Source organism: Protopterus annectens, chromosome 12.part0 (assembly GCF_019279795.1).
Source record: "Protopterus annectens isolate FY-2018-M chromosome 12.part0, PAN1.0, whole genome shotgun sequence".
NCBI classification, from domain to species: domain Eukaryota; kingdom Metazoa; phylum Chordata; order Ceratodontiformes; family Protopteridae; genus Protopterus; species Protopterus annectens.
In genome coordinates, this window is record NC_056746.1 from 568,436,253 (window position 1) to 568,455,731 (window position 19,479).

General features: G+C 40.9%; 1 protein-coding gene across 2 annotated transcripts in view; it reads right to left on the reverse strand.

Moving 5' to 3' along the window:
• Positions 1-19,479, reverse strand: part of CCZ1 (CCZ1 homolog, vacuolar protein trafficking and biogenesis associated) — a 1,119,178-nt gene that overhangs the window by 54,205 nt on the left and 1,045,494 nt on the right. For both annotated transcript variants that reach the window (XM_044089701.1, XM_044089702.1), the window contains one exon: positions 17,237-17,364. In XM_044089701.1, the coding sequence (XP_043945636.1) occupies positions 17,237-17,364 (128 nt within the window). The remainder of the gene's footprint in view (positions 1-17,236; positions 17,365-19,479) is intronic.

Consider the following 19,479-nt stretch of genomic DNA (forward strand, 5'->3'; position numbering starts at 1 on the left):
TAATTCCTGGCAGCTACCAATAAACTGCCATATCCACCTTTGATAATACAACTATTGATAACTGCCCCCCTGAATTGGCCACAGCTAGCAACCATCATATCATAATAATACACAACAGGTTTAATTCTGACCTGCATATCAAAAGAATGGTGTTAAAAGCAAGTCAAAAACTGGTCCTCCTTTACCAAGCAAAGCATCTTCTCACATCTCAGGTAAAGGTACCCACTGCATATGCCTATCATTCAATCTAATAAGGTATGCTACATGCACATTTATTAACCTACAGTTACACATACCATCAAAATTACTCATGCATGGAATAGAATATGTCTGGAGTAAATGAAGTGTCTGGAACATATCACTGTACCATGACAAGTACTAATGGATGATTAGAATCTGAATATTATATGAAAACTGCCCACTTACATATGGCAAACTGATTTCTGCTACTCTGTTATGTTAATGAACATCCCCTATGGATAATTTAATTCACTGGGTTGTTTTGGACCAGTTAGAAAGGTACTTGCATTATAAAGATATTTAATTACCTAGAAATTTTATGGAATGATTATCTAGCTAAACCCGTATTTGAAAGAGAACTCATTAACATGACTACATTTGTCAATATGACAGAACTGGTTACAGAAGGGACAAGAGGTTCAAACATATTAGATTTATTTTTAATTCCAATACTTGAAAGTGTAAGTGATTTGAAAACTGGGCCTCTGCTTGAATGCTCTGATCACTGCTCCTTGACTTTTGATCTCAACCTTTCATTATTCATAAACAATAAAGATTTAAAAAGTTTAATAAAAGTGATCCTGATCATCACTTGCTAATGGAAAGCATAAATGATACAAACTTGCCATAAGAATTTTGAAGAAATGTTGTCCACTAGAATGCTAGCTACTGAAAATGAAATTAGGGAAGGATTCCGCTATTCTGTGTGGTAGAATAGAGAACTGACAAAGTTATTCAGGAAGAAGAAAAGAAAGTATAAACTTTATAAGAAATAGTTCACTAGAATAAAATAGCCTACCTAAAAGAATTAAGAATAAAATAAGACAAAATTAATTTTAAAACTCATTTGAAAAATGATCCTACATGTAAATAAAAAAAAAAAGCTTTATATAAATGTTACATTTAATAATGCAGCACTCTTACCCTGTATAAGAACATCAAATCCACAAATCATAGCAAATACATTTAACAAAATGTTGTTAATATTTGCACTAACACTACTGATAAGTCTAAAATTCCTAATGCAGTGTATTCAATGTTCCAATTTTACTATAAACATGATCAATGATCCATTAAATAAAATTAACAAGTCAACAGTGATGGGCCCAGATATTATCCCAGGGTCTCTACTAGTTGATTTTAAAATCATTATTACCCCAAAACTGCATAGTATATGTAACAGGATTCTAGAAAATGGTTCAGTTTCTAAATAGTGGAAATGTTCATATATAAAGTATAAAAGATTAGTCCAGATAAAATCCCTTTAGCCAGCAGATCTAGGAAACTCTCTCTCTCTGATACCCTCCCTGTGGCAGGAATAAAAACACTTGGTTGAAGCTTTCAGTAGTTTACTTTATTCCTCCCACAGAGACAGTATCAGACAGTCTCCTAGATCTGCTGGCTAAAGTGATTTTATCTGGACTAATCTTTTATAGTTTGTTTCTTGTTAGTCGTGTCACCCTCTGGGTCACAGATGGGATCTCAAACTTCACTCAAGCCCTCTAGATTAACTCTGTTTTCAATATACGAAAAAGGGGAGAAAGAAGAAATTAAAAACTATACGTCTAACTGCTTGAAGTCCGTAGTTGAAAAATGTTTTGATTTAATGAAAAAAAAAAACAAAACTAATAGTGTCATAACTGATATTACACAACATGATTTTGTAAAAGAGAAATCTACTTTAATAACTCGAGTTTTTGTGTACAAATTATGGCAGCCTTAGATTTAGGATATTTTTTCCTGGTGTAATAAACTTAGCCAAAGCCTTCAACTGTTTACCATTCTCATCCATTTATAAAAGTCCAATCATACTGAACACTGTTATATCATTACATGGATAATGGAATGGCCACAGGACAGGAAACAGTGTGTTAAATATTGTAAAATATTATCTGGTTACCTGACACATTAGAAGGAGTTCCACAGGGATCAGTGTTGGGACCTATACTATTTAATGCCCTCTGTGGATCCATAAAGTAGGCAGATTTGGGATTTGTTATATAAAGTAATAATAATTTTGAAGAATTAAACACCTATATGAAATCATCTGGTAAATGGGATTCTGCTACATGCTTAAAATTTAATTTAGAAAAAAGTAACATCAAGTTTTTTAGTCAGAAAATACATAGAAATACAGTTTACTTAGATGAAGTAAAATTTACTGCAGCTCACCAATATAGATTTGGGTATTACAATTACTTCTGACAGAAGTCATGTAAATCAGATCAGTGCAAAGGCTGTGAAGTTGATGGGTTACTTACTGAATAATTTAACCATCAGAGATATGGGTTGTTTGACTACTGTATACAATACATATATAAAACCTATCATAGAAAATAACATGTTTTGTATCTACACTATGAGTCAAGTGAAAAATCTTGAGTATGTTCTATGTAAATTCAGTAAAAGAATCACTGTGGGCAAAAATCTTGCACACAGTGACAGGTGTAAATACCTAAATCTCTATTCTTTAATTTATGGGCATAAAAGAGGAAAATTTATTTTAGCATCTAAAACATTTTATGAGGATATAATGCAAATCTTATTTAATATTGAGATATACAAAAATGATAAAGCACTAAAGCACACCATTATGAAATGTAAGCTTTATTTACATAAAACCAAGTTAAGATATTTATTTATACCAAGCTACAAGTTTTATGGAATAACATACCTACTGAAATTCACCATTCAACTGCTTTAGATAGTTATAATAAAAATATTGAAGCTTGGGAAGGATATATTATATAAGAACCTTATATTACGGAATCAGTGTTCCTTGTCAGGAAATTGATCTGAACATTATTGTAGCTCTTATTTTATTTATTTACTTAATTTTATTTTATTTTACATTTGTTTACTGGGATTGTCCGACTGGGCCAGGAGCCCATTTTCAGCAGAGGCCCGGGGAGAAAAGCTCCATTACAAAAAAAGAAAAAAAAAAATCACAAGTAGAAAGGTAACACATAAGTCACTAATATAAGCTCTCGTATGGAAATGTTTGTTATACAGTATTAAAATAGAGAAAAATATATAAGGTACTGATAAAGTTAACATAAGAGCTGAAGTAAGCATAGACTTAGATACAACAGGGTAATTTGGCATGAATAAGGTCACACATTAGACATCATACTGCACAATAAACAGTCACGTTTTTATGTAAGTAAGGCTAACGAACTTCGCAGATGACTGCAAACTAGGAGCCATAGTCAAGTCCCCAAATGATGTGGACATCCTACGGAAGGGCCTTACTGAGACAGATGCCTGGTGTCAGAGCTGTGGCCTCAAGCTCAATGCCAAAAAGTGCAATGCCATCCCCCCCTTTGGTAAAAACTCTGTACTCATGAACTACCACATAAGGCAGCAATCTACTTAACACCGAATGCATGATAAAAGACCTTGGGACCCAGGTGGACAGTAGTCTCTCCTTTGATAGTCACATCGCCACAGTAGTCAGGAAGTCCTTCTACGTGGCACACCTCATCATAAAAGGGCTCTCATCGAGGAAAAAAAGAGGCCATTGCTCCCCTCTACTCGTCACTCATTAGACCCATTATAGAGTACAACGCCCTTTTGGAATGTACCTCACAAGACATCTGCAGCAGCTGGAAAGGCCACAGAAGTACCTCACAAAGAGGATTACTGGCTTCAAACAAATGCCCTACACTGACTGCCTCAAAAAACTCTAGCTTTACTCCGTAACATATCGCCTACTCAGAGGTGATCTCTGCCTAACATATAAAGCTATGTCAAACCCAGATCTGTTGGACATGCTACACCTAAAGAAATCCCAATCCCTCCAAGCTACACGCTCTAGGGACCTAAACCTTGTCACCACAATAAACAGGACATGCTGGAGGGATAGATTCCTGTCCCAGAGACTTACTATACTCTAGAACAAGCTACCCATCCATGTCAGGCAAAGTTCTTCATTAGCACTATTCAAGAAAAATCTTGATGAGTGGATGGGAAATAGGAAATACACCCCGGGGATCACTTCTGTCTCTCTGCTGGACAGTGGCACAGGAAAATAACTTTCTTAGGTGGCGTAAGCTATGGAACCTTGTTGGCTAGGCTTACATAGGCCCTTGGGCCAATAGCCTAGTACCTACCTATGAACCTATGTATACAGAAAGGTAAAAGAGGGAGACCAAACTTGGGTTATACTGAAAGTAAAAACTTAGAGTTTGGGTGAGTGGGGTGTCCTTATGATCCACAAATATACTAATTTTTCAGTAATCACCACCATCATCATCAGTAATAAGCTGTTCCAAAAATGTCAAATCATTTTGTGGCAACCTCTTCTTTTTCCTTATTTTTGCATCCCACACCCATCAACTATCAAGTATCTACAGATGGAGTTGAACTAGTATTTCACAGCTGTCCAGTAGGTTGTCACTTAAGCAGTCATAACACTTGCTTGCAGTCTCTCCAGCATCCTGTCAATGAGGATATTTTAGGATTTGGCCCAATCCCTCTTATAAGTGGGAGTATGTGTAACCCACCTCACCATGGCAGACATAACATCTTACACGTCACTTGCTCACAGAAGGCTACTGCCAGTTGGTGGCTTGGTGTGCCACACACATCCCTGTGGTCACAAGCCAGACTCCTTCCTCACAAGGACTGCTACAACCAGCAAAAAGCTCCAAACCACCTAGGATGGGTATGCCCATCCTCCCTGCCAGCCTTACATTCCCAGGGTGCTAACTTGTGCTAATAATTGGGGCTTTATCCCTCTATGCCACCGGTGCTAGCTGCATGCTTTCTGATTCTGTTCTACCTAGACAATGGAATTCTCTTCCCCTTAAATCAATGAATTAGTTGTGCCTTTGGTCACAACTCCCCTTCTAGGCTTTAGAAGGAAAGAAAAGTAGCCTGGGGGTCTAGGTTTTCTTTAGTGTGTGTGTGTGTGTGTGTGTGTGTGTGTGTGTGTGTGTGTGTGTGTGTGTGTGTGTAAAACCTATGTTCACTGGATAACCTTTTCAAGAAAGAACTGAAAAATTATGTTTTATCATTGCAGTGCCTAATGCTACTAAGTAGCAGGTTATAGGCTCAAATACCACTGCTGTTTATTCATTTCACTCCATAACCATTCATCCATCTACTCTGCATCCTCTCATCATACCTAGAGAGGTTTTCACCCAATGTCCACGTCTTTATCCCCATTCTCTTCCTAGCTAATTACAATCTGCACTCCTGCGGTATCTTAGCATGTCTGCATTCACGTCTTCTTCCTATAGTATCTTTCCCTAGTAACTCCTATACTTGAACAACATATACATCTGCTCTGTTACTCTTAACCTTCACTTCCTTAACAGTCTTTTTTTTCCATCCTCAAACATTTTGTATACATAACCAGACACAAAATGAAGGTCAGAATAATGAGAAACTCTTGTTAGGTTGTTCACTTTTGACTTCCTAGTTGAAATGCAGTGTCTGTCATGTTAGTTGAATACCTTCTTGTATTTGCCAATACACATCTTATAAACTATTAGCTTATATCCCAGTTTAAAGGATACCCTCCATGCTCACTATAAGATTAAAGATTCCTAAGTGTACTCTAGGAACTCCCTATTAGAAACAACTGCATTATATTGGGAGACTTCAACTACCCTTCAATAAACTGGATCAGCTATACTTCCAGTGTAGGGTAAGCAAAGAAGCTCTTAAAGTTAATAAACAAAAACTCCCTGGATCAAATAGTTAACAAACCTACTAGATAACATAATATTCTCAATCACTCTTATAAATATAGCCTCTTTATGCACTAGTCCCATGATATCACCTTCCCTGGTTAGGCTGCACTGTAAACCAGTGACTTTCATCTACTCTAAAGCCCCTGCATCTAATATCTCGGACTTCAAATGAATTACCCTTATCAAATTATGTGATGAGGTATCAAAATGCTCTCATGGCTCACTCAGCTCAGACGAGAACAAAGCAGATAGCATCAAAAAGGGGTTATATACCCATCTAGATAAATGCACAGAGCTGTCAGTCCTAACCAGATCAAAATATAATGGGACATTCAAAAACAAATTTCCTTGGTGGTCTCCAATATAAATAAAGTTTAAAATAAAAGGGAAAAATGTCTTAAATTGTACAGCAGACCCAAATACCCATATACTACAGATAACAGAAATAATAAAAAAATTTTACTACTACTATCAGGTCTACTAAAGCAGCCCCTGAAAGCGGGTTACCATCTTAAAGCTAAGGAAAATTACAAATCTTTCTCCAGCTACATTAGGAAACTAAGAAATAACACACAACAATGCTCTGAACATACTCAAAATGGCACCCACTATTTTGACCCAATTTACATTTCTAAGAGACTTACAAAGAAATTCAGTGATAGTTGTATCCCAGAGACTTCTTTCCAGAATCTACACATCTCTGAATCACTTAAACCCCATATTACTGCAAAGAAATGTATACTGAAGGTGCTTTGTCAGACCAAAAATACTTCTATAATGGGGGCATGACAATATACTTGGCTAATAAACAGTACTAACTAGCATGCCTCAGCAGAGCGAGTCCTCAAACTCTGTTACTCAAGCTCAAGTTTAGCTGCAGATTTGGTCCCTGAAGTATGGTGTAACACAGAGGTGACGTCACTCCACAAAGAGGCCTTACACTGACCCTGGGAATTACAGACTCATTAGCATGAACAGTCTTATCTGCAAAGCCATGAAATGTATTACAATAGACCTTACACACGACAATACCAAAAAATCTCATTAGACTTGACCTGCTTCAGTTTGACTTGTCCTAGGTATTTAGAACCAAAACAGACCCCTAGTTGGTAAGATGGATAGCAAAACTGGCTTAAAGACAAACGTCTACACAGTGCAAGTTTCAGATGCCTCATCTCTGGAAACCAAGATTTCTGTGTAACTAATTTTGCAAAGGACTGCAAACTGGAAGTTGTCAAGCACCCCCCATGATACCCTAACCCTTCAGCAAGACCCTACCTTCACATATACCTGGTGTACTATAAATGGGCTCAGATTAGATGCAAAATGGTCCAATAGTCACATTTACAAGCACAGGCAATATTCTACTTCAAGATAAAAATGTTAACCTTAGATCACAAGTTCATCATCATCATGCTGCAACTGAAACTCCCAGAGAGATACCTTATTAAAATGATACATGGCCTAAACAGCATGCCTTATATGGACAGAGTCAAAGCCCTGTCACTATACTCTGTATCCTACAGACTGCTAAGTGGTGATCTGTGTCTGGCATACAAGGCATCTCCACCCCAGTAATTGTACTGGCAAATCAAACTGCATCAGAAATACTTGGTCTAGGGACATAAACCTCTTCTGCAACATTTGGAGGGACAGGTGTATCTTGCAGAGAATACCATTGTTCTGGAAAAGACTCCCTATCCACATAAAAACAAAGTTCATCTCTGTCCATATTCAAGTGCAACCTGGATATATGGATGGGGAACAAAAATTCACCCCAGGACTGCCCCCTATACTACTAATGGACAGAGTCAGCTCCTAAATGATTTATCTAATGCACATGTCCCCTCAAGATTACCTATAGTAAGATCCCAGTTATTCTCATTAGGGGTAACATATAATTATCGACCATACGATGGGTAAGGACAATCTCTACCTAAATGACCGAGGTTAATTCAAGACCAAAAAAGTAAATTAGCTAGGCTTAAAATGGCCTTCAAGAGCAGCTAGCCTGGTACTTATCTATAGGTTAATTCCCTCATTTCCGATCATGATATGACAGCAACAGTCAGAAAATACTTCTACTTAGCACTGCTAACTGCCAAAAGAATATCAAATGGATCTAAAAAGCTCATTGTTTCCCTATATTCAGTTTTGATTAGGCTGATTATTGAGCACAATGCCTCCTTCTAGGAGTATCTAACTAGACATACCAAGCAACTAGAAAGACCACAGAGGTTCCTAACCAAGAAGATCATGGGCTTACACATCCAGAGCTACCAAGAGAGACCGGAAGCACTGTCACTTTATTAAGCACCTTACTAAATCTTGACAGGATATCTATGCCTCACCTTCTCACCATTAAAGACCTAGTTGTCTTGGACTTTTTTTGTATCTCCACAAGTCTTATAGATTCACACAGATACTAGAACCAAGAACCTACAACTTCACCAACAGATCATAATCAGTGGAGAGACAAAATCATTGTGCAGGACCTCTCCCATCTCTGGAACACACTGTCTTCTGCAGATTAAGCAGTGTATACATCATCCTTCATATTGGACCTACATGACTAGATGGGCATCCACAAATTCACCCTGAGCTTGAATGACCTAACCTTACTAAAGAAAGGGGCCAAGGTATAAATCTTCATGAGACTCAACTACCTTGAAATTCCTATGAATAAGGTTGTGTGAGAAATGTACATTTGCTCAAATATGGCCCATGTGAACGAGGCTATTCAGCAGTAGACACTTCTAAGGTACATTAAGCCTTGGAGTTAAAGTAAGGATGTGTAGCGGCAAAGCTCATGCAGGCAGTGTTTAGAAAATATATCTAAGACTGTTATGTTAATGTCATTTTAAACTTTTTTTTTCTCACTAACGACAAAAACCAAAATACAAACAAAACAAGCAAAATTTTAGCCTTAGCCTGTCTTAGCACAACTTGATGGATTATTCATTCATTAATTAACTGCTGATTTGATTTGAAATCTGATTGGTATCCTTGAGATTTAAAAGCTTGATTATTTCAACAGTTTTATTTCACTCTGATGAAGTCTATGTGAGACAAAAGAACGTACTACTAGTGAAATAAAACAGTACACAGCTCCTACCATATATATATTTTTTTGCTGCTTTTCACTAGCTCTGTGTGTACAGGTTTTGGTTGTTTTTTTTTTCACTGCCACAGTATTCAAATTGATTCTACTAATTCTGGAACCTAAAACACCTTTACAACCAAAGGAACACGCTGAGTACAATAGATAAATAATTATTCAAGCACAGTGTCTTGAAACTTTTGGGTTATCTCAGTCCTTTTTAAGCCTGTATAATTGAATCCAGTTGAGAAAGACCATTCAAACCTGACAACCTGCTCCACTTCCAAAAACATTCAGTCTGGATCAAATATGTTGAAATTAGTTTTTTGTTTAGTCTAGCAAAAAACTGCACAAAATATATTGTGTTGTTTTAAAAACAGGGTGAAAACGCTATCACTATAAAAAAGTGACGTCTTCAAACTTGTTAAAAACTATGGGAACAAAAAAAAATGATGAAAGAACAATATCATTAAAAAATGCATCTGTTCACTATCTTTGAAGCTTAGAATAAAATATAATAAGAAGTTATGTACCTACCATAACGTTCCATGTTAGTTGTCTTCTCTCGCCTTCTTTCTTGCTTGATGGGTTCGGAGCCGATCCTCGGCTCGACGCTACTGCTTTAGCTCGAGAACTCCTTTTACCAGCTCGAGGCAGCCCCATATCCCATGATGCAAGGCAGTAAGTACCCAGATCTCGTTTGTTAACAAAGGGCAATAACACCAAGCAAAAAATACTTCCCAAAGGAAGAAGAAACTTACAGATGGAAAAAGGACCAGGTCTGAATGGTCTTTAGCATAATAGTTTCTTATACAAGGTCTGTCCAGGCCAGGGGAAGGAGGGAGGGTGCAGAAAGAAGGCGAGAAGACAACTAACATGGAACCTTATGGTAGGTACATAACTTGTTAATCTTAAGTTGTCAATCTCGCCTTCATTCTTCCGTGATGGGAGCGTCCCTAGCACCTCTATCCTGGGTGGCTCAATGGAACAAACTCTTGAGGACTGTAGAGCCAAAACTGGCTCTGTCCCTGGAGGCCAAGTCCAATTTGTAATGGGAAACAAAAGTGTGAGGAGTGGCCCAAGTGGCGCTGCACAAATAGTGTCCAAAGGAAGTCTAGCCTGAAAGCTGTAGAAGTAGCTAAACTCCTGGTTGAATGTGCTTTAGGTTTTGAGCACAGCTGTTTTCCCCTGAGTATAGATTTCAGTGATGACGAAGAAAGCCATCTGGACAAAGTCACTTTAGAAACAGGAAGGCCTTTTTATTATCCGCATAGGAAACAAAGTTGATCAGATTTTCTAAATTTTTTGTTCTGTCCAAATAATATCTGAGTTGTCGGTGGGCGTCAAGATAATGTAGCTTTTGTTCAGCCCTATCTGAATAGTTAGGAAAAAATACCGGGAGATCAATGGATTGATTGAGATTGTTCTTTGAAGCAACCTTAGGTAAAAAGGATGGATTAGTTCTCAAAGATAATCTGTCTTTGTGAAAAATCAAATAGGGGGGTCGAACCGAAAGAGCATGAAGTTCAGACACCCTCCTGGCAGATGTAATAGCCACTAGAAATAAAGTTTTCCAAGAAAGATATTTCAGGGAACAAGAAACAGCTGGCTAGAAGGGGGGAAGAATCAAGGATGTCAGCACTAAATTTAGATCCCACTGAGGAGGAGGATTCCTGATTGGAGGCTTCAGTAGGAAAATTCCTTTCAAGAAGGCCCTGCAGAGCCTATGGGACATAATATTATGATCTGCTATCCCGACATGAAAATTAGAAATAGCAGCCAATTGAACTCTGACTGTGGAAGAAGAGGAGCCTGCATGAAAAATCTCTGCTAAGAAGTCCAGAACTGCCTGAACAGGGGCAGTAAAGGATCAATATTTTGGGCCTTAGCCCAATAAGAGAAACGTTCCATTTGCTTGTGTAAATCCTCCTGGTAGAGGATTTTAGTGAAGCTACTATGATGTCTCTAACTGGGTTAGAGATCAAAGGAAGCCTGGCTAAGGAAGGAAGTGGAGCAACCAAGCTGTGAGGTTGAGAGAAGGGATTGACCGGTGCAGCTGACCGGATTGGTGAATCAGTAGATCTGGCACTGGGTTCAGATGCCACGGCTGCACCAAAAGGTGATGATGGAGGAACGGAAACCAAACTTGTCGAGGCCAGTAAGGGCAATGAGAATCAGTTTGGCTCTCAAACGGTAGCTTTCTGGATCACCTGAGGGATCAGAGGAAATGGAGGAAGGCATAAAGAAGTCCCTGGGGCCAATCCTGGGTCAGAGCGTCTCTGGGGGGATGGCCTGATAGAGGAAAGAGGCTGAAGAAGTCTGGACATTTGCTGTTTTGGGGAGTAGCAAAAGATCGCAACATGGACGACCCCATTCCAGAAAAATCTCTTCGCTATAGATTGTTTGAGAGACCACTCGTGAGGCATGAGAATAGCTCTGCTCAATCTGTCCGCTATAATGTTGGTTTTCCCAGGGATATGCGTTGCTACCAGAAACCGATGAGAGGAGATCGCCCATTGCCAAAGTCTGAGCGCTTCTCGACACAAGGGGTAGGACTTGGTTCCGCCCTGTTTGTTGATATACCAAACTACAGACATGTTGTCTGTGTGGACTGCAATTGGCCCTCCGGGAAGAAAGAGTTTGAGGGCTTGCAGCGTTAAAAGCACTGCTCTCATCTCCAGGACATTTATGTGCAGATGGTACTCGAACGGTTGCCACGTCCCATGAACCATCCTGCCCTGATAATGACCCCCCCCACCCGATCAGGGAGGCATCCGTGGTGACAGTGGCTATCGGGGACGGAGGTACAAAGCACCTGCCTTGGTGAACCTGAGGCGATGTGATCCACCAAGCAAGATGTTCTTTGCATGTTTGTGTCACCAGAATCTGGTGACGCATTGGGAGTTGCTGGTATGACCACTGTGTGAACAGCATCCACTGAAGGAGGCGCATGTAGAACCGAGCCAGGGGAAGAAGAGTAATGGCCGCAGCCATGAGACCTAATACCTTTAGAACCATTCTGGCCTGTACTTTCTTGCTGGCCAGAATGATCCTGACATGAGTTTGAATGTCTGAAACTCTTTGTTCTGTAAGGGTAGCTGACATCCGAACAGTATCTAAGTTTGCGCCTATGAAGGTAATAGACTGGCAGGGCGATAAGGATGACTTTTCGAAGTTGATTGAGATGCCTAAATGAGAACACAGGTCTATTGTGTAATCCCTGGCTTGTATAAGCTGATGCCTGGTGGTGGCTGACAGGAGCCAGTCGTCGAGATACGGAAACACCTGGAATCCCTGACGTCTCAGGTGAGCCGTTACCACTGCCATACATTTGGTGAACACTCTGGGGCCGTGAGTGAGACCAAAGGGCAGGGCTCTGAACTGGAAGTGACTGGACCCCAGCCAAAGCGGAGAAATCTCCTGGGCGTCTGTGAATTTTGATGTGATAGTGCGTGGCCCTGAAGATCTATTGAGCACATCCAGTTGTCCTTCTGTAAGAAGGGCAGAATTGACTGAAGAGTGACCATTCGAATCTTGTTTTCCTGACAGACTTGTTGAGTCTGCTGAGATCCAATATTGGTCTCCAGTCTCCCGTCTTTTGGGGACCAAAAGAACCTTGAGTAGATTCCGGGCTCTGAATGGTCTACTGTAACTGGCTGAATGGCTCTTTTTTGCAGTAGTTTTGCGATTTCTAACTCTGCAATGTCCCTTAGACCGGTGGTACATCTGGAAGGGAACTTGAGGGAAGGGACTTTCCTCGAAAGGAATTATGTAACCCTTGGATATGATCGACTGTACCCATCTGTCTTGAGTGAGGGAATGCCAGGCTTCTGGGTACAGTGATAATCTTCTCCAAGGAGGGACAGCCGGCCAACACCTCAGGAAGCTTGAAAGGGCTTCTCAGAGGGAGGTTCCCTGTTTCCTTGTTTCTTGGACCCCCTCTGCCTCTAGAGCAGTGTCTGTTGTTGTTACCCCCTCTGCCTCTAGGGGTAAACTGACCACGTGAATCCGGCGTGACTCCTTGGGATTTACGGAACCACATCTTCCCACCCTTCTGTCCTTTGGGATAAGGCCTAGAAGGGGTGGAAAAACGGACTCCAACAGCAGAAAGAGTCTTGCCGTCCTGCTCACACCTGGTCAAGGTTTCCTTCACCTGAGGGCCAAACAAAGCTGACCCATCAAAGGGAGAATTTGTGAAGGACGCCTTAAAGGGATCCATAAAATCACATAGCCGCATCCAGGCTTGGCGTCTAAGAGCCACACCTGTGCCTGCTCTACTCGCTCCATCCGCAGCATAAGATATTAGCCGCATGGAGGAGTTAGCAATGGAATTGAGGGTTCCTAGCTGCGAATCAATCTTTTCTTGAGCCCCTGCAGCTGTAGGATCCTGAACTACTTCTCCCAGCTCCTTGAGGATATCTCTTTGGAGTCTGGTGAAGTGACATAGGTAATTCAGCGAGCATAGCAAAGGTCGCTGAGGAAAACATCCGCTTACTGCACCTATCCATGGTCCTAGAGTCCTTATTAGGAGGATGGACGGGCACGGAAGGATCTGCAAGTTCCTTTTGGTGGCCGCAGCCACCACCATGGCATCAGCGGGGACACCCTTGGTAAGGAATTGTTTGTCACTAGGGGCAGTGATAAATTTAGAAGGCCTCCTAGGGACTGGCTCTACAGAGTCAGGAGCTGCCACGCCTTCGTGCAATAACCTGCATAAGGGGTCGAAGGCGGAGACACCCAGGAGGTGGAGGGCCGAGATCCAAACGCCTCTAGGTATACTGACTCATCCTCAGAGGGATTGTTGGTGGGCCAGTTTCCCCTCTGTTTCAGAAGTTCTAGGATATCTGAGAAGGAGACATCCACAGAGGTGGATCTAGGGAAACCCACTGACTCATCAAAGTCAGTATCGAAGTGACAGACTCGGGGAGTCTACATGCTTCCTCTTACAAGTCCTCTTCCTAGGAGGATCTCCTAAACATCAGGAGAATCCTCGGAAGAGGGGAAATTCCCAATGGGAAACCTGAGGCGGAGGATCTCTGGGTCCTGTAGCAAGAGAAGTGGCAGAGATGTCAACAGGTACTATAGAGGGAGGAGCTACGGGAACAGACTGCTGACTGATACCAGTGGCCAGTACACTCTTCATCACCTCGAATGCTCCCCTCCCAGGCAGGTCCGAGAGAACCCGCTCCAAGAGCTAGGAACTCCAGGGGCCACCGAAGGAAGTCTCGAGGCAGATGTCGGAGCCGAGCTCACCAAGGCCGAGGCTCCAAGGGAAGAGCGGGCTCGGACAAGAGTCCGATGCCACTGACCCCGTCGGAGGAGACGATGGAAGCCCGACCACCGAATCCCTCTAAGTAAGAGGAGATAAGAGTAGAGGCTGAAGGAACAGAAGAGGGTATCCGTCCTCCAGCCGTAGCAGTAACCATGCCCGAAGACTCCAACTCCAAGCTCTGGGGTAGAGTTGAAGGAGGAACTGTAACGGGGTGTGGACCAACAGTCGTCTGCTGAGACGGGCTGTGTAACATTTGGGCCAGTACCTGTGACTTGAGTAATCTACTGACCACTCTCTCTAGGTCATGATCTGACAACCTGGATGACCTTGAAGATCGGCTCCGATGGCTCCGTTCCGATAGAAGAGGAGAAGCGGGAGCCGAAAGTATGGGCCCAAGGGAAGGAGACCTCGACCTCTTCCTGGAATGAGCCATCGGAGCCGATACTACAGATCCTGTCGAACAGACTTCTCAGAGCCGACAGAGCGTCGATGTATCGGCTCCAGCCGGAGCCGATACAGCCAAAGTAACGGTGTCGGAGCCGATCGGGCCGACACCGATGCCTGCCACATGGGTGTCGGAACCGATCGGGCCGACGCCGAAGTGGACAATACAGATTCGGCACCGATAGCCATCGGTGCGAAGCTGTCAAGCCAGAATCGGCTCCAGCCGAGCGATCTCGACTCAATGCAGTCGGGCGAGGCCGCAGGCTTAGATACAGAAGCCTGGGCCTTGGCAGGTTTTGTTGATTTTGGTGGAGCCGACTTAGCCGGAGAGCCCTCCGGCAAGAAGGCCTAAGAATCAACATTGTCTCTCCTGCAGGACTCTCTGGCTGAAGGAGTGACAAATAGCACAGGAGTCCTGCAGGTGAAGAGGGCCCAGACAATACAGGCAAGAAGTGTGACCGTCTGTCAGAGACATCTTCTGACAGCACGAGTCACACTTCTTAAAACCTGAAACCCTCTCCTTTGACATGGTGCCGAACACACAACACACACACACCAGTCAAATTAAATTAAACAAAATACCAAGAGGTATTCTATAAAACACCAACACACACACCCTAACGGGGAATGGGATAGGAATTGACTAACAAAAATTAAAAGAGACAGGGAATTTCTGTCAGAAAGGGATAGAATTAAATTTAAACTATCAAAAAATTAGTTTTAGACTAAAAGGGGCTTGAAAAATCACAAAAGTGAACAACTTACCAGGAGCTGGTAAAGAAGACCTCCCAAGCGGCGACAAGCGAGATCTGGGTACTTACTGCCTTGCATCATGGGATATGGGGCTGCCTCGAGCTGGTAAAAGGAGTTCTCGAGCTAAAGCAAGTGCCGAGTCGGAGCCGAGGATCGGCTCCGAACCCATCAAGCAAGAATGAAGGCGAGATTGACAACTTAACATTGGTATTTCACTTATTTATTTACATTTGTTTATTAGGATAGTCTTAAAAAACAAACTCCTTTTCAGGGGAGGCCTGGAGAGAAACATTCCATACATCAATATGAAAAAGTCAAAATACAACAAAAGAGAAAAAAAAAGAGTTACAATAATTTTCCTGGTAAGATATGATACAGAGTAAGCTAACATTCAGTTTCACAGTGGAGTATCCCAGTTTCATTCCCTGAAAATAACTGTAATATGTTCTAGTATTTTGGAGACAGAATTTTATACAACAGTACCAAAAACAGATAGAACATTACTGGAAACACAAGCTACTGAAAATTGCCAGTAATAAAGGAAATAAAGTGCCAAACAAAAAAAATTCAGGCTTATAACTGGGGCCCAAAATGTAAGTACATAGGGTGCCTACCTTTTTGGACAATTTTCAATCTACAGCTGTACATTCTTAAAAAAGTGATGGACTGTTTCTCTTGCACAAAGTTTCATGACTCGAAAATTAAACATTGCATAACTCCTCTACATCTGAAGTTATACATCACAAACCAGAGAATAACCTCTACTCCACAGATAGTAATGAATAGCTGGAAAGAACTAAAAAGGAGACACAGCAGTGCCTCCCCAAGGGTCGTTCCCTTGGTGATTACAGATAGACCGGACTGAATTGTCAAGAGGATTACTAAAGATTAACTGCTTGTGAACTCTGCTGTGACAGCTATACCAGCCAGAGGGATGTTTAAAATTAACATTAAGGACTCTCAAAGAAGGTTTTTATTTATTAAAATATTGTAATTTCACAACCAGTTAAGTAAATTTGTTCACGTAGACCCTTTACATTAATGAATCAAGCCTCAAGGCAAAAGCATGGACAATTTAAAGTGGCTATAATCAGCATGTGATGGAAACCAAAGGAGACCTGACCAGAGAGTAAATGGAAAGATGGATCTAACTTGGAACATGGAGTTGCAATGGAGAAAATCTAACCACTGCACTACCATATGATCAAAATGACTTCAACAATCTAGAGGGAAAATGGTACGTAAAAAGATGTGCTATAAAACTTCAATACATTACGTCTTTTTACACACACACACACACACACACACACACACACACATATATATATATATATATATATATACACACACACACACACACACACATATAACGAAAGATCAGAACACAAAAACATGAAAAATAAATACAGAAATTTCAAACAAGTTGTATGCAGGAAAGCAAGCCCCATGCAACCCACTGCTACTTATATATAACAGCTCTCAGACTGCACTACAGCGGGGAAAGAGCAAAAGCACAGTGCCTGCTCTACCATGATCTCTGACAACAAGCTATCTACTTTTTCGAATTTCTAGAAAAGCCAGTAGCACATGGGTTCAGCTTTCTGTGCATTCAATATACTGAATATATGACTGTGAGTGTACATACACATAGATGCATACATTCATATATAATATCTGTGACTATCCCCTCCAATAGTGGATTAATAATGGTTTCATATAGAAACTTACCATTGACTTCAATCAGATTTGCATTCTTCTGGTTCAAAATAACATAAAGCTCCCGCTGATCAGACTTCTTACCAACAACCCAGAAGTCGCTCATTGCTTTGACTATAATTTCTTCATCATCATCCACTCTGGAATGAAAGGAGGGACATGAAGAGTCAGTCTGAGTAGTACGTATGTGTTACAGATTAATACGTGCTAATATTACTTATGTTTTATTTATTTTTCTCAATTCAGAAGTAATTTGTGATATGGCACATTTGCTGAAAGCTTACTGTCCATTATAAAAAAAAAATTCCATCAAAGGATAAAACTCTATATAATATACATACATTTTCACATCAGCAGATGAAATAACAGTAGAGACATCTAAATCAGTTAAAAAATCTGAATATAATTGATGCAGAAAAATCACTAGTGGAGAGTTAAATCATATGTAGTAGAATCTCAGAGTAGCATGCATCGCCATACCCTGTTCTCTTTACCAGGCTAGGTGAGGTGAGCCTTAAGCTCCCCTGCATGAGGCCTCTATACTTTCTACTGGTATTCTCTCCTGGTGCTTTCTGTCCCTGGAACTTAAATTCATCAACTGCTTCTTACCTATGTCATAAAAATGTGGGGAACAGACATTAAAGTATACTAAGACCACATTAAAAACAAACAAAAAGCAAAATTCTTCATCTATCAAAACATATTTTACATAAAAGGGTAAGAATATATTAAATGCCTCATTATTTTCATGTCTTATACAATATTCACCTACATCTTTGAAATGGAAATTGTTTTTTTTTTTTTCCTAACTGCAGTTGCAAGTCAGACTGACACAGGATGATTTTGCAATATGCTCAAGTCGTCCTTGAATAATTCTGATACTTAAGAAATATAACATAATGCAGTCTTTTAGCAGACAGAACGTCTGTATTAACAAATGTGTTACTGCATTTCAAAAGAAGAAAAGTGTTAAGCAGACATTTTATTTCTTGGAAAGTGCTACTAAGAAGCAATTACATCTTACCTTGTAACCAGAAGTGAACACAAACACTTCTTTGTTACTACGGGCCAGCATAACTATATACATGTAAGGATATCATAGATTAGGCTGAGATTATGACGCTGTAAAATGCACTGCATTCTTGCTTTCAGTTTGAGATAGTACCATCTTGCCTCCTGTAGCAGCTATGTAACTGAAGGTTCAAACTGCGAAATGTCTAATATGCAATAAACTGGCAATATATCTGAATGTTTCAAAGTGTGTTATTCTCACTTGTGCACTAGAAAGCAAATGATGATGATGATAATACCCACTTGTTAACCAGGTATGCCAAATGGATACAGAGTCCCTTCTCAAGTGACTCAAACAGACTTCCCAAGGAGGTCCACTGTTTAACCTTCCTTGTCAGGAGGAGGGATAAATTGGCTCTCTCATGTAGCTTTTCTCTTTAGGGGTGTTGCCACCACTATAAATTCAGCCAGCAGGGTTTCTGTCCAGTAATCCCAGTCCTTGTAAGGCCATAGGAACTTGTGTGGTCTCTTAGGAACTATAACATCAGGGTCTGGGAAACCCTCAGAATGACATGTGCAACCCACCTTATCTGCAAAGAAATCCACCTAAAAAGCCAGCAAAGGAGAGATACAGTGTTTAGTGGTAAAGAACCCTTTTATTTCATAAGATCAAGGATCTCCTTGAACTTGGGGTCTTCAGGACGAGACAATGGGCATTTTTTCCACTACCATTCTCTGTGTACAGGATGGAAGCCTCCAATGGAAGGACTGTGCTTCCTCCTTCTCTTCATCAGCTTGCTTGGAGAGAAGCTTTCTGAAGATGAGGAAGAAGATGACTGCCAGACACCTGTTATTTATCTCTGCATTGATTCTCCACTCCTCTGTTTCTCTGGTGAGACGAGACAAGAGCTAAAGACTCATATGCGAGTGTCTGAGGCTGCAGTCAATGCTGCTATATGTTCTGGGAGCTACTCAGTTAACTCACAATGTTGAAATGATGTCCTTTCCCCCACACAGAATGCAACACTGAGACAGACAGTGCTGATATATCCAGAGGTGAAAAGGACATCTATAAGGAAGATCCCAATGATGAGTCCTTGAGCTCCGATGTGTACCATTAGTGCAAGTGGCACTGGGCCTGAAGTTTGCACAACAAAGACACTGACATTTGCACAGAATGTATTAGTAACATAACTGGGGTCAAAGCCATGAGGCTGAGGACTCAAGTCCTAAAACCACTTTGC